Below are 14690 nucleotides of genomic sequence, written 5' to 3'. Positions count from 1 at the left end.
GACCTCCCTGATCATATGATGTAAATGTATTTTCAGACAGCGCAGCATACAAGTTGTAGTCCTTTTTCAGATTTCACTAATATGTGCTGATCAGCAAAACATGACAGCATCTTCTGGGCATCTAATTTTCCAGCTAATCTCTGATTCAAAAACTAATGAAGCACTTTCAGGAAATCCACAAACAAGATAATTTTTTTTGTAAATTGCTTACCTCTTACTGGTTGCTGGCTGTTTTCTTCCAGGTGCTGAATGTAATTCAGTAGATATCGGGCCACTGCTTCATCCTTTGTTCTGCTCAGATTGAGGAGATGCCGTGCCTTTGGGAACCAGAAGGAATGAGAACTTACTTAGTAACCTAATAATGTTTTAGAAAATCAACACTATACCTGTCCGTCTCAAAAAATCTGGTGAAAAAGCTATTAGACTTTTCCAGAAAAATCCCAATTTAAAAAATATAAAGGCATAAATGTTGTTATATTTTTAAGTCTAACATTTTTTTCAGAAACTATACTGATATAACTGCTTTTTTCACCCAGTGCGTGAAGCATAATATAACTAAAGCATTGTTTGCAGCTCTTTTCATACGATCATTGGATCACAGAACGTTACAAGACTTTTGGCCCTGAGGCCCTTACAAGCCTAGCCAAGAATTTAGCCCGTGTTCCAACAAGTCAGCACCGTATGCCACTGTCCAGCAGGGACATAAGTGGAACCCCAGGGGTGTACTTTCTGTTCCCCATACAGTTATACAGGTTGCGCTTAAAAAGGTTTAATGAGGTACTCTGCTTTACGTGGAGAGGGAGTCTATTCCACAAAAGGGGGAGTCTCTGGGACACAAATCTGTCCTGCCAACAAGTCCTTTTGATGTCACAGACCAGGCTGAGGTCTTACATGCAGGTTACTCGAGTGGAGCTTGACTTGTGGATATGCAGCAGTCCCATCAGGGAGGGCTCTGCGATTGCTTTGTAAGCCAGAAAGAGGTCACCTCTGAAGAGTCTGTAGGAGACTGAATAGAGGGACAGGGCTTTTAGCCTATCTGTGTAGGGTAGATGTTTGAGGCCCTGGATTCTCTGGGTGAGGAATCTCTGTGGTCTCTCCAGCTGCTGCATGTGCTTTGCAAGGTACATGCTGAAAGGGGCATTGTACTCAATAATAGGCCTTATAAGGGAAGAATACAGGGATGTTATGACCACCTTGTCTCGGATGTTATTCTTCTGTTATGCACATCCATTGTTCTCATTTCACAACTTGTAAATGCTAATTCTACTAGAAAAACAGCAAGTGTGTGTTTAATCCAGGCATGGCCTCCATATGAGGTAATAATAAGGCAAATAATCTAGGTTAGGTGGGGTGGTATTTGATTTGAAAACCAAACGTCAGTTCATAGTTCTGAAAATGCATCACAACAACCAAATCACTCATGTAGTCACATTTATTAAACTTGATTACACCAAAGATTATACTGTGTAGCCAGTAAGCACATGGATTGTAGCATAATAAAATTTCTTAAAGCTCTACTAGAATTACACCTTGTTGCCAAAAAATCAAAACACCCAGATTGAATTGAGAAATGGGGATACTAGAAAACATTTGTAAATGCAATGGAGTTCAACAGTACTTTGTAAGTAAAAATCCCTGTCACATACTTGTGGTTAAATACTGCATAACCCTCCCCTCCAACACTGATTTAAAAAAAAAATATTGCGATTTAATTACAACTGACAACAATCTACGGTTTAACCCTCTTGGTTGTTGTATCTTTCGGCTTTTCCATGTTAGGGGTCGCCACAGTGGAACTCCGGTCCGCTAATGATTGGCAGTAGATTTTTACGTACCGACTTGCCAGGCCTGATGCACAACCTTCAACGAAGGTACGCCCATTCAAGCATGTCTCCATACAGAAGACGCTTTAGCCAAGAATCGAACAGGACAACTTCTTACTGTGAGGTGCAACGCTACTGCAGCATCACCCCTCTTGGTATTCTACCTAAATGAACGGCCCTGATTCAGGGGTCTTTTTTCATACTACTTTTCTCTTGCTAACACCGCTGGCTATTTCTTTCAGGAAATGTCACCTAGGGCCCCCATTCCATGTACCAGTGTAGTCTGAACCTAAAATTTCTTATAATAAAGCATGCAGATAACAGCCTCTTACTGAGGATTGTGTATGTCACTGCACACTGCCTTTATCTTCCTTATATCCTGTAGCAGCCACTCAGGCCGACAATAGTATTTTCTTAGTCTAGATGCCATTTAGTGATCCTACACAAAGACATCTTTCTTTTACATTCCTTTACAGTAGCTGGCCTATTTTGTACAGACAAGCCATTACATTTCTCGCTGCCCCCATGACCTCAGAACTGGCGTGCCTCTCATGCATGCACATAGTGTATCATCTTGTAAACTGGCGAACCCCTTTTATGAGGGATCACACGGTGGTGCAGCGGTAGCATTGTTGCCTCACAGCAAGAGGTTCTCCCATTAGATTCTCAGCTGGAGTGCGGGGAGTGCCTTCTGTGTGGAGTCTGCATGACCTCCCCGTGGTTGGGTGGCATTCAAAAGACATGCGTAAATGGGTGTACCTTCATTAAAGGTTGGACGTCGAGCTGGCACCTCGGCGTTCGTGAAAATCTACTGCCAATCATTAGCGGACCAGAGTTCCGCTGTGGCGACCCCTAACCAGGAAAAGCCGAAAGACAAACAACAACAACAATTATCTTTCCAGCTTAGTTCTACTGTAGGTAGAATGGTGAGACAGACTCACTTTCAGAATTACAGCGTAAACTCTGTGATTGTTTTAGGGATAGACGGCTGTGTTCTAGTCAGCTGCAAGAATATTTTCCCTTGCTTTTTTTTCTACAATGTAGACTTTCATTAATGACAATTCATTATATACAAGCTGTCTCACCAAATATTACATTGGCTGTCAACCTTTTTCATTTGTGTCCAGCTACTTGCGGTACAAGACACCATTACCTATCAATATTAAACCTGCACCCTTTGCAGAAAAGCAGAATCTAATGGGAATAAATGCATACCTCTCAGCTGACTGCGGTAACCATGACACCTGGGGCATGATACTGTTATTAGTGCCACTACCATATGAGTTGCAAGTCTCAAGCTTCCTGGTTACAAGACAAGAAAGAATACTCTCTCAAAAGTAAAACAAAAACATGAGTAGTTTTACGTTTCACTTTCTCTATGGTAGAATTCATGTCTGGTAGTATGAATTGTAATGGCAGCCGAATGTTAAACACAGTGCTACAAGGCATGCCGCTGATACATGTGAACAACACATGCTTCTTATACTTTCCATCAAGCAGTAAAGTAAACTAAGGGTAGTTTCCTGTCAATGGATGTAATGCTGACAGAGATAAAGGTTATATTTTTCACCTTTTGCCACTTCTGTTTTTTAAACTTTTTAAACTGGGTGTTTCTGAGGGTTAGTAACCACAAACCTATTGGAGGTGAGAGGGGCTATGATTTTAGATATGAAAATTACATGCTAAATTAGTTTTTTCAGAATTTTTTGGCATATGCAGCTACTACTCAGGTGCCATTGTTCAGACTGTTGATGTCTTCAGGTTGAGATGCATGCTTAACTCATTACACCTTAGTGACAATTCCAGGTTTCTGCAGCCACATCCTACTGATGCTTCTAGGCGTCAAATGTTACTTGTTCATATTTATGTTAATAATTCCAAAACCATGTTACATTCAGATTATTAGATTTCATCACAAAGCTTACAGAGTGGTAAGCACAACTGCATTGATACTTCACCTTTGTCTAGTTCAGGTGAAGAGATATTAACTGCTGTTCATATATTTACTTATAGTGTCATACATTTCATGTTTCTCTAAATACTTTGACAACCAAGCAGCACAGACAGAACTGCTCAGCCTCATTTTGATGCTCTCAGTTGGATGAAGAGAATGCTACTGACACTGTGTGTGTTCAACTTGAGTGGTTACTGAGGCATTGTAAGTTGCTTACAAAGGATTATACATTTAATAGTTACTGTGTTTACTATGACTTATAAAAACTGAGTTTCAGACCTGAAATCTAAAACTAATACTACAACTAATAAGAGACCTTGGGACACAGGTGGACAGTAGTCTCTTCTTTGATAATCACATCACCACAGCAGTCAGGAAATCCTTCTATGTGCCACACCTCATCATAAATAGTTTATCATCCAGGAAAAAAGAGGTCATTGTTCCCCTCTACTCATCACTCATTAGACCCATTATAGAGTACAACGCCCCTTTTGGTATGTACCTCACAAGACATCTACAACAACTGGAAAGGCCACAGAAATACCTCACAAAAAGGATTACCATCCTCAAACAGATGCCCTGCACAGACCGTCTCCAAAAACTCCAGCTTTACTCTGTCGCATATCGCCTACTCAGAGGCGATCTCTGCCTAACATACAAAGGTATGTCAAACCCAGAGCTGTTGGACATGCTCCATGTAAAGAAATCCCAATCCCTCTGAGCTACACGCTCTAAGGACCTAAACCTTGTCACCACAATAAACAGAACATGCTGGAGGGATAGATTCCTGTCTCAGAGACTTCCCATACTCTGGAACAAACTACCTATCTATATCAAACAAAGCTCCTCATTAGCACTCTTCAAGAAAAATCTTGATGATTGGATGGGAGATAGGAAATTCACCCCGGGGATCACTTCTGTAGCTCTGCTTGACAGGGGCACAGGAAAATAATTTTCTTGGGTGGCAAAAGCCAGGGTATCGTTTCGTTAGGCTTATATAGGCCCTAGGGCCAATAGCCTAGTACCTACCTATGAACCTATAAATAATGGTTTGTGCTGAAGAGTTTGGCATCTACTTTTCTTTTGCAACATGTATGGTTCCAGAGATATGAGCAATTGTTTGAAATGTGAAGGCATAATCTGATTTTATCAAAAAGCTTAGACTCTGTCCATTGGAATTTACAGTGTAAACTTCCAGAGTTTCATCAGATGGAATGAGTTAAAAGTAGAAAACACAGAATGCTACTGAACAGCTTTGATCATCACTGCAGACATTCCTAAGCATGCTCACATCATAGTTTAAGCTGCCACTGTGACTCAGGCAGCCCTTAACTCCATGACCTGGAAGCAAACTGAAGGAGCCACAGGACGTAGCAAGAGCTGTGAGATGGCAACACTAATCTCTTGCGCCACTAGGTCGATGAGTGGTCAGCTGGCACTGACTAATGGCCACACAGCCCTAAGGTAGTGACTATCAAGTCAGGGTTAACTCTCTGAAATAGTTTGATATATTCTAGTAAAAGTTTTTAGAGGCAACAAATCTGAATGTTCAGCTCTAAATGGCAGTTATGTGCAGAGATAATAGAACATCTACACATTATATTTAAAGTCTTTTGGCTTTTCCCGGTGAGGGTTTGCCACAGCGGATCACCGGTCTGCTCTTGATTGGCAGTGGGTTTTTATGGTATCGAGTTGCCAGCCTGGCGCCCAACCTTCACAGAAAGCACACACACACTCATGCACCTACGTGCATGTCTTTAATGTTCACTCAACTGCAGGGAGGACATGCAGACTCCGCACAGAAGGCGCTCCAGCAGAAAATCGAACTGGAAAACCTCTTGCTTTGAGGCATTAAATTAGAATTCATGGTAATGCTCCCCAACCCCCTCCCTCTTTTTTTTTTCTTCTTTTTTTTGTAATAGCATTCAAATGCTGGAAAACATTACTGTCTGGGACAAAGAAATACTAGTTGTCATCCTTATGTAATAAAAGCAAAATATATGTATGGTTTTATATAATGCATATTCACACTCCTATGAACAAAGTAAACATGTTACATGTTTGTTATAATTTTACTGCCTACCTAATGCAAACATCCTTAAGTTCAGTTCATAACAAAGATCCTGAAAGCAAAAACACAGGCTCTGTTTTCAATGTATTTCTAACTGCCATTTGCTCTCACACACAGCCTGTTCTTAAAGAAAGGTAGCTGTATTCTGTACACTTCTGCTGCCTCCCCTACTCACAAAATCAAGACACACACTTAATGAGCATTTTTTTCCATTCATTCTTCATGTATGCATTTGTAAAATAGACAAACCCTGACCCAATAATTAATGGGTGCAAGCAAGTCTACAAACCCATGACTCCATAACTGTGGCAGCTATTACTAATGTAGTCCACTTCCTGCCAACACCTTCTGGTCATTAGTTTCTTTATGAGCTTGCATGAAATGCTATCTGTTAGCAAATTGTTATACGTACATATACTGTACAGTATAAATGTTAGAAAATATATATTTAATAACATTATAAAATCACAAATTATTATTGTTGAACCATATTTTTCTGTATCTATAATTATATGCCCGTGACTACACCACAGTAACTGCTTTACTTATATTCTTGTCTGCTCGTAGTTTCATAGGTAGATACCAGGCTATTGGCCCGAGGGTCTACGTAAGCCTAGCCAACAAGGCTGAGGCCATGGCACCAGGCATCTGTCTCACCGAAGCCCTTCTGTAGGATTTCCACATTTGGGGACTCGACTATGGCTGTTGCTGTGTAACTGTACCTGTTTTTCTAAATCTTTATTATAACTGTACCCGATTATGCATATCTTTACAACTGTCTAAATCTTGGTCGTGATGGAAAATGGGGATTGTAAAACTACACTCAGTTAAGAAACTCAAATAAATAATTAAAATAATTAAAAATATATATTACATATAAACTTTGCAAACAAACATCTTTTTCTGTGCTGTTAAAGTAACCAAAAGGTCAGGCAGTTAGAAAAAAGATGACTTATGCCAAATCATCTTTTCCCAGCTGCTTTAGTTTGTGGTTAACTCGGAAACACATGTACTTATGAGTAATTGCCATTATTTCTAGTAACTGCTCAGTTCTCTCCACCCAACTCTGGTTGTAATGCCAATGTTCTGATGTAACAGTCCATTTTATTTTTCTGTCTGCAAGTCCTGCTGCTGGAATAACAAGTGGCTGAGACACATCAACATTTCTAACTCATTTTCAGACACAAAATGTATGAGACATTTTTATTTATTTGTTTTATAAGTTAGCAAATGGTCCAAAATAGGTTTGATTCCCACAGTATCCACTTGCTCACTATGTAACTCTGGCATTTAAATTCATAGGCCACTCATTACAGGCACTTGAATCTAACAAGTCTGTTAATTCTAAGCATCAAAACAGCACTCATCAGTGTTAAAATGTTGCCAGTCTTTCTTGTACTTGAAGCAATCCCTTGAAAAGTGTATTAGCTAATTGTTCTTTCAAACTTTTCTGACTTAAAGGGGAGGTGTGGATCACTCTGGCACTTTTATTATCACTAATAACTTTTGTGCAAGGATTTTCTATCATTTATCTGACAGGCACGACAAGCATTATGTCTCAGTTTGCCTAAGGTGTGTTTGTTTCACAGCTTGATTCTTACAACAGTATTTATCATTATCAGCACACACTGATCACTCTGCTCTCAAAAAATCTATTCCAATATTCTTTAAATAACTATAGTTTAAAAAATATTTTTGCACAGAGTAATTCTTTCTCTAAACTGCAGGAATATATAACTAAAAAGTCTGTTATCACCTGTGGGCTTGCATCATTTTCTTGTTTATTCAAATCAAGTAGGTACAAGTTAGGCTGGTGTATATTATCTATTGGTTAGCAAAGTGTCACTTTGTATTATTAACATAAACTTGATATGACATAACATGACATGAATAACATGACATCCAACTTCTAAAAGAAGTAAACTGTGAACTCATTGGGTCTGTATGAATGATGCAGCTACTGTGGGGAGCCGCCCCGTTCCCCTTTCCCTTCAAGAGGTCCACGTTTTCAAAATGTCAACTGTCTCAGGCTCTACTCACATCCCGGGCTGTGTACTACATGAACTACAATATGAACTGGCACCTCACCTAAGTGTCATGTTTAATCATAGCCTCACCTCAGGTTTCATGCCCACTGAGTGGCGCAGAGCTACAGTTATCCCAATCCACAAGGGGGGATTCACCTTGGATCCCGGAAACTACCGTCCCATCAGTCTGACAAGCCTTATCTGCAAGGCCATGGAGCGTATTATCATGGAACTTATAAACAAAGACATTGGCAACCTTCAAACACTGGACCCCACCCAGTTTGGGTTTGTGAGGGGCGATCTTGTCTCCTGAACCTGATTGACTTCTTTGAATCAGTCTCCAGAGCCATGGACAAGGGTAAGGTGGTCCACACAGCCTATCTAGACCTTGCCAAGGCCTTTGATACCATCCCCACTCTGGAATCATAGATAAACTTACTAAGTTGGGCATTAATCCCTATGTCACCCAATGGGTTGCTAAATGGCTTACTGATAGAACCCACACTGTAAAAGTAGCCGACTCCAAATCCAGCTCCAGACAAGTGACAAGTGGAGTACCTCAGGGTTCAGTCCTGGGGCCGCTCTTGTTTGGCATCTACTTCTCTGAAGTACAGGTCAACACTAAGGGACTCTGGCTAACAAAGTTTGCAGATGACTGCAAACTGGGAGCCATTATTGAATCCCCAAATGATGTGGATACTCTACAAAAGGGCCTTACAGAAACAGATGCTTGGTGCCAAGGTCAATGCCAAGAAATGTATTGTTATCCCCTTTGGGGAAAAAAACATGTATCCATGCATTACCATATAGGTGGCAGTACACTAAACACAGAAAGTGTGATAAGAGACTTAGGGACACAGGTGGACAGTGGTCTCACCTTCGATAACCACATCGCCACAACAGTCAGGAAATCCTTCTATGTGGCACACCTCATCACGAAGGGCTTTTCATCCAGAAAAAGGAGGTCATTGTCCCACTGTACTCATCCCTCATTAGACCCATTATAGAATACAACGCCCCATTTGGTATGTACCTCTCAAGACATCTGCAACAACTGGAAAGGCCTCAGAAATACCTCACTAAAAGAATCACAGGCCTAAAGCAGATGCCCACGCTGACCGCCTTAAAAACTCCAGCTATACTCTGTCGATATCGTCTACTCAGAGGCGATCTCTGCTTAACATACAAGGCCATGTCAAACCCAGAGCTGTTGGACATGCTACACTTAAAGAAATCCCAATCCCTCAGAGCTACACGCTCCAGGGATCTAAACCTTGTCATCACAATAAACAAAACATGCTGGAGGGATAGGTTCCTGACCCAGAGACTCCCCAGACTCTGGAATAGATTGCCCATACATGTCAAGCAGAGTGCCTCTTTGGACCTCTTCAAGAGGAACCTTGACGATTGGATGGGAGAAAGGAAATTCACCCCAGGGATCACGTCAGTCGCCCTGCTAGACAGGGGTCCAGGAAAGTAAATAATGTGGGAAGAAATAGCCAGGGAATTGTTATGGCTAGGCTTGTATAGGCCCTAGGGCTGATAGCCTAGTACCAACCTATGAACCTATGAACTACACATTTAGCTAACTCGCTCCATCTACCCATTACCCCTGCCCATGATTTCCTTATGCTAGGCTAACCTGGGATACCTTACTTTGATAATTGTACCGCTTTTCCACCCTCTTCACCCCTCTTCTCCTTTAATGCCTTATGTGCATGTGTCCCCTCCATATCTGCCATGTTTTATAACTAACAGAAGACATGCTTCCTAAACATTGTTTTATAAGTCATTTCCTATACCATCACACCATCTTGGCTACATTTTTCTGCACCCTTTCCAGCAGTTTGATTTATCTTTCTTCACAGGAACTATAGAACTGTATGCATTATTCCAGCTATAGTGTTAGAGGCCTAACACACGTACACCATCACCTTCATATTTCTGGGTATTACACTCTCTTAACATTTTGTGTGCCCTTGCTGCTATCTTGAGTTAAGTGCAATGACTCATTCCATGGTTTCAGTGACAATAATCCCCCAAATCCTTTTCCTAGTCTGGGTTTTAAGATTAACTTACTTATGTACATATTGCACCCCTGTGCCATCATTCTCCAGGTATGTCACAGTGTACTTTGAAGAGATGAAGAGTACATACCATTCCTCCAGTGTCTTTAGGTCCCTCACCAGTTTGCTCCCCATATACTACTTTTCTACCCAGGTTTAATTATTAGAAACAATTCTGGTTTTCCACTACCCATGTGAGGTCAGAGAAACACATTATTAGACCATAAGAGATTACACTTGTCATTTTTTCCACAGACTACATCCTGATTGTTAAAGTCTATTCCCTGCCCTCTGATTATTTTTGTCTTCCACATTCATTCAGAGATACAGTATGTGAAATTTGAATGACTGGCTGTAGTATAAAAAATGAAAAATAATTGAAGGGGAAATTAATGATCTCTGTCCATCTTGCAAATTCAAGGTTCATAATATCCCTCAGCAGAATTTTTTGATTTCTGCATCAAGAAATACTGCATTCTGTGGCAAACAGTCAAATCCATCATAGTGATATAATGATTTTTTTTTCTGACATACTTTGTCTCTCTCTCTTTTTTTTAATGTATGCTTTAGATCCCTGGTACCGCAGTGAACATCAAGTCCAACCTACCAATAAGATCACCCCACCCCACTCCTGCACATTATTTAGCACTCCATATCACCCCATTTGGGGTCCACTTTTCAGAAAACATTAAACTAGCCATTAAACTAACTTGTAAAGACTGCATTGGAGGAGAAAGACTGGCAGCTGGGCAGCCACCATTAACAAGGACTGGGATTTTTTTCTTTTAGCCTTTACATCTGCAGGCCTAGCACAACACATACACAATGCACTAAAACCCAAGCTATTGTGAAGGAACCCATGGGAGCACTGTAATGCATGTGCTCATCAGAATCCAATAATTCCACACTTACAGCTAGTGCCTGACTTCCACCAGGGGATTACTCCTACAACGGGGAATCCAATACCATTTTAAGGGGGACAGTAAAACAATGGCTGCTCAGTCTCATCATCCCAATGTCAGCTCCTCAAGCATTTGTCCTGTCAGACTTTTGTTTTTTGTAATAAATTGGATTCGGCTGTCCTTTTTCAGGAGTATTCTGGGAGCACTGTCTGGTCAACAGACTTGCTCAGAAACGCAGAGTAGGCAACAGATGTGAAAGGAATGAAATCCTACACCCTTCACTAAAAGTAAAATGAATCATACCCTGCACCCCTGACTACAGGAAACAGCTCATTAACTGCCTTAACCCTGTGCACCCACTGCAGGACTAACAATGGCCACTGGCGGTGGTCAGGAACAAAGAACATCAGCCAGCAGAGCTGGCTGACTTAATCCAAACTTGCCATTTTCAATGATGTGATGCAATGATGATATGGATGGAAAAAGAGCACATCTGGCTAGGGCAGCAAATGTTTTTAAGGGCAAGTTCTATGTTGAAGATGGAGCACAGAGTGGTAAACATAGAGCCTGACAACAGTGTTATTAGAGGAAACCTTATGTAGTGTCAGTAACATGTTCCTGTGAAAGACTTAATTTATTTATTTAATTTTATTTATTTAGTTTTATACTTACATACACACACACACATATATATATATATATATATACATAAATATATATATATATATATATATATATATATATATATATATGTATATATGTATATATATATATATATATATATATATATATATATATGTTTTTTTTTTTTGGTACCACGGTAGTGCACTGATCAAATCTGGCCAATTTCAGGGTCAGCCCGGGAAGACTGTAGAAAGAAAAGGACATGCAGATGCAGCAGTGCCTGGGGGTGTTGAGAGCTGGAAGGAAAAGCCTGTGGTGAGGGTGAAAACAAAAGATGAACAGCAAATGAACATGTATTATGTTTTAGATAACACTGTCATGCTCTTAGGATACATTTTTTTCTGACATTTAGACATTAACAGATATAGGAAATTAACCTTTCTGCAAAATACCTTTTTGAGTCAATTGCACTGGCAGGAAAATGTCTTAATGAATGTGTAAGGAGAAGTAATATATCTTCTTGGAAGCACTACGTTTATCAAAAGTTTGCAGATTTTAAAAGAAAACTGTTATGACAATTTAGAATAACTGAGACAGAAAAAATTGTTAAAATGTTATTTTCTAAACTTATATCAGAATGTGCATGATATTTAAAAAGTTGTAGATGACAAAAAGAAATGGACTGGGGGTGGGAAGTTTATGTAACTTTAAAAGTAGAAAATAAGTTACTGCATGTGCTTAACATGATAATGAATGGGAGAAAAGGGAGTTTAAGTACGGTGGGCAGCCAAAAACATTTTTTATTGTGGGGATGAATCAGGTTTAATCCAGGACAGTACCAAAAGAAAGTGTGCACAATGTGCTGAGCTTGGGCATTCCAGATAAAACTGGAAACCATGTTATAGGAAATGTGGAAGTAAGGAAAATGTTTGGTTTGATTGTCCAGTAATTAAAGAAGAAAGAAAAAGCAAGGAAAACGAGAGGAAGAACATGTTCTCATGCAGGAAATTCTGGAAGAAAATGATGAAATTATGGAAATTAAGGAAAAAAATTATGCTTTCGATGAAGTCCAGAAACTAATAAATGAAAAATAAGCACATATGGAAATGGAAACCAGCTCTGGGGCACTGGAAGCTGGGGAAGAAGAAGTGGCAGCTGTCAGCTTTGAGTCAGAAAAAAGGTGGAAGGTACTAAAGGGGGAAGTTACGGTGGAGAAAAAGAGGCCAGAAGGTGAACTGGAAAAAACACAAAAAAAGGAAAAAAAAAGGTTAATATAAGTATAGGATCACAGAATGGGAACATAAAGACTGATGATGTAAAAACAGATGCAAAGGTAACTTGGTTAAAAAAAGAACGAAATTTGAGTTGATGTGGAAAAAATAATGCGGACTATCAGAAGTGAGACGTATAGGTATTTCAGTATCATTAAACAATTAAGAGATGAAAATATTAAATATGCTGGTGGCAGGTAGATTTTTAGTGTGTGATAAGAAAGGGACAGAAGAAGTTTAAAACAGTAGTAGTGCAAGCATACACAAGTGTAAAATGAAAGAAAAACATTGAGAAAATTTACATGAAAGTGAATATGTCTATTATTGTGGCGACAGACTAATTGTAATTTAAGAAAGGAAAAATAGTACAAGATGGAAAACTCATTAGAGTGGCAGGTTAAGAACAGGTAAAGGGATAGAATATAGTTATAAGAAGGGATTACTAAAAACAAACAGATATTTGATTATAGATTGTTTTCAGATGACATGATGACATGATAGAAATAAAACATGGAAGTAGAGAAGCAATGTTTCTGTATCACAGGGCAATATGGGTAATAGGAAAGAATGAAATATAATAAAAGAATGAAATAGGTTAAAATAACTGACATCAAAATCTGTACAAACTAAATGCCTCAAAATAAGAAAGTGGGCATTTGTGGGAAGATCATACGACAAGCAAGCTGTTTTATGGAAGTCTGACAAACTGGTGGATGGTGTACAAAGAAAAAAAACATATTTAAAACTAGATAGACAGCAATGGAAGAAGAAAAAATGACTTTATATGAATAAAAGGAAATTTCTGAAAGAAGAGTAGAGAAAAGGGCAAGTGAAATATTTCAGATGAAGAATAAAATAAATTATTAAATCTAAGAAAAGAATAATATTCAGATTAATAAAATTCACAGATTGCAAGGGCACTAATGCAGATTTTTCCCAGTTTATGGAGATCCCTAGTTGAGTATAAAGATGAATAGTGGCGTCCCTGTTTTGAATGACTAGATGCCTGGTGGGGGCGGTCAGAAGCCAGTCGTCCAAATACGGAAACACCTGGAATCCCTGACATCTCAGGTGAGCTGTCACTACTGCCATGCATTTGGTGAACACCCTGGGGGCTGTGGTGAAACCAAAGGGCAGAGCACGAAACTGATAATGACTGGCTCCCAGCCGGGAGTGCAGATGTCTCCTTGATGCCTTGTCCATTTTTATATGGTAGTAGGCGTCTTGGAGATCCAGAGAGCACACCCAATAGTCTTTCCCTAACAATGGGAGTATCGACTGCAGTGTGACCAACCAAAACTTGTCCTTCTTCACAGATTCATTTAATCTGCTGAGGTCCAAAACTGGCCTCCAGTCTCCGGTTCGTTTTGAAACTAAAAAGAACCTGGAGTATGTTCCGGATCCTGTCTGGTCTGCTGGCATGGGCTGGATGATAATTTTTAAGAGCAACTTGTTGATCTCCACAGTTGCCTGATCCTTGTGATTGGGTGGAACATCTGGGATCTTCTTGGGAATAAACAATGGAAGGGAAAAGGGTATGATATAACCTCTGGTTACAACTCTTTGTACCGGCGTGTCTTGGGTGATATTTAGCCAGGCTTCTGGATACAAAGAGGTGCAACCCCTGACTGGCCCCAGAGAAACACAGTCGGGCCCCACATCAGGAACGCTGATAAGGCCGCCCTTGAAAGGAATCACAGCCTTGCTGGTATTGCGGACCACCCCTGCCTCTAGGACAATGTCTACCATTTCCTCCTCCTCTGCCTCTGAAGGAGGATTCACTCTGTGTCTCCAGAAAGACCCTCTGGGACATTTTGAACCACAGTTTACCTCCCCTCTGACCTTTGGGGTAAGGTCGAGAGGGAACAGTAAAACGGACACCCGCGGCAGAGAAAGTCTTTCCTCCTGCTCACACCGAGTGAGTGTTTCTTTCACCTTAGGACCAAACAATA

At 40.1% G+C, this 14690-nt stretch overlaps 1 protein-coding gene across 3 annotated transcripts in view; it reads right to left on the bottom strand.

The window, feature by feature from the left end:
- Positions 1–14690, bottom strand: part of NOD2 (nucleotide binding oligomerization domain containing 2) — a 1141123-nt gene that overhangs the window by 549868 nt on the left and 576565 nt on the right. For all 3 annotated transcript variants that reach the window (XM_044081989.1, XM_044081990.1, XM_044081991.1), the window contains one exon: positions 212–317. In XM_044081989.1, the coding sequence (XP_043937924.1) occupies positions 212–317 (106 nt within the window). The remainder of the gene's footprint in view (positions 1–211; positions 318–14690) is intronic.

Source organism: Protopterus annectens, chromosome 8.part1 (genome assembly GCF_019279795.1).
Source record: "Protopterus annectens isolate FY-2018-M chromosome 8.part1, PAN1.0, whole genome shotgun sequence".
Taxonomy (NCBI): domain Eukaryota; kingdom Metazoa; phylum Chordata; order Ceratodontiformes; family Protopteridae; genus Protopterus; species Protopterus annectens.
Note: the sequence above shows the minus strand (reverse complement) of the source record. Positions and strands in the feature narration are given on the sequence as shown.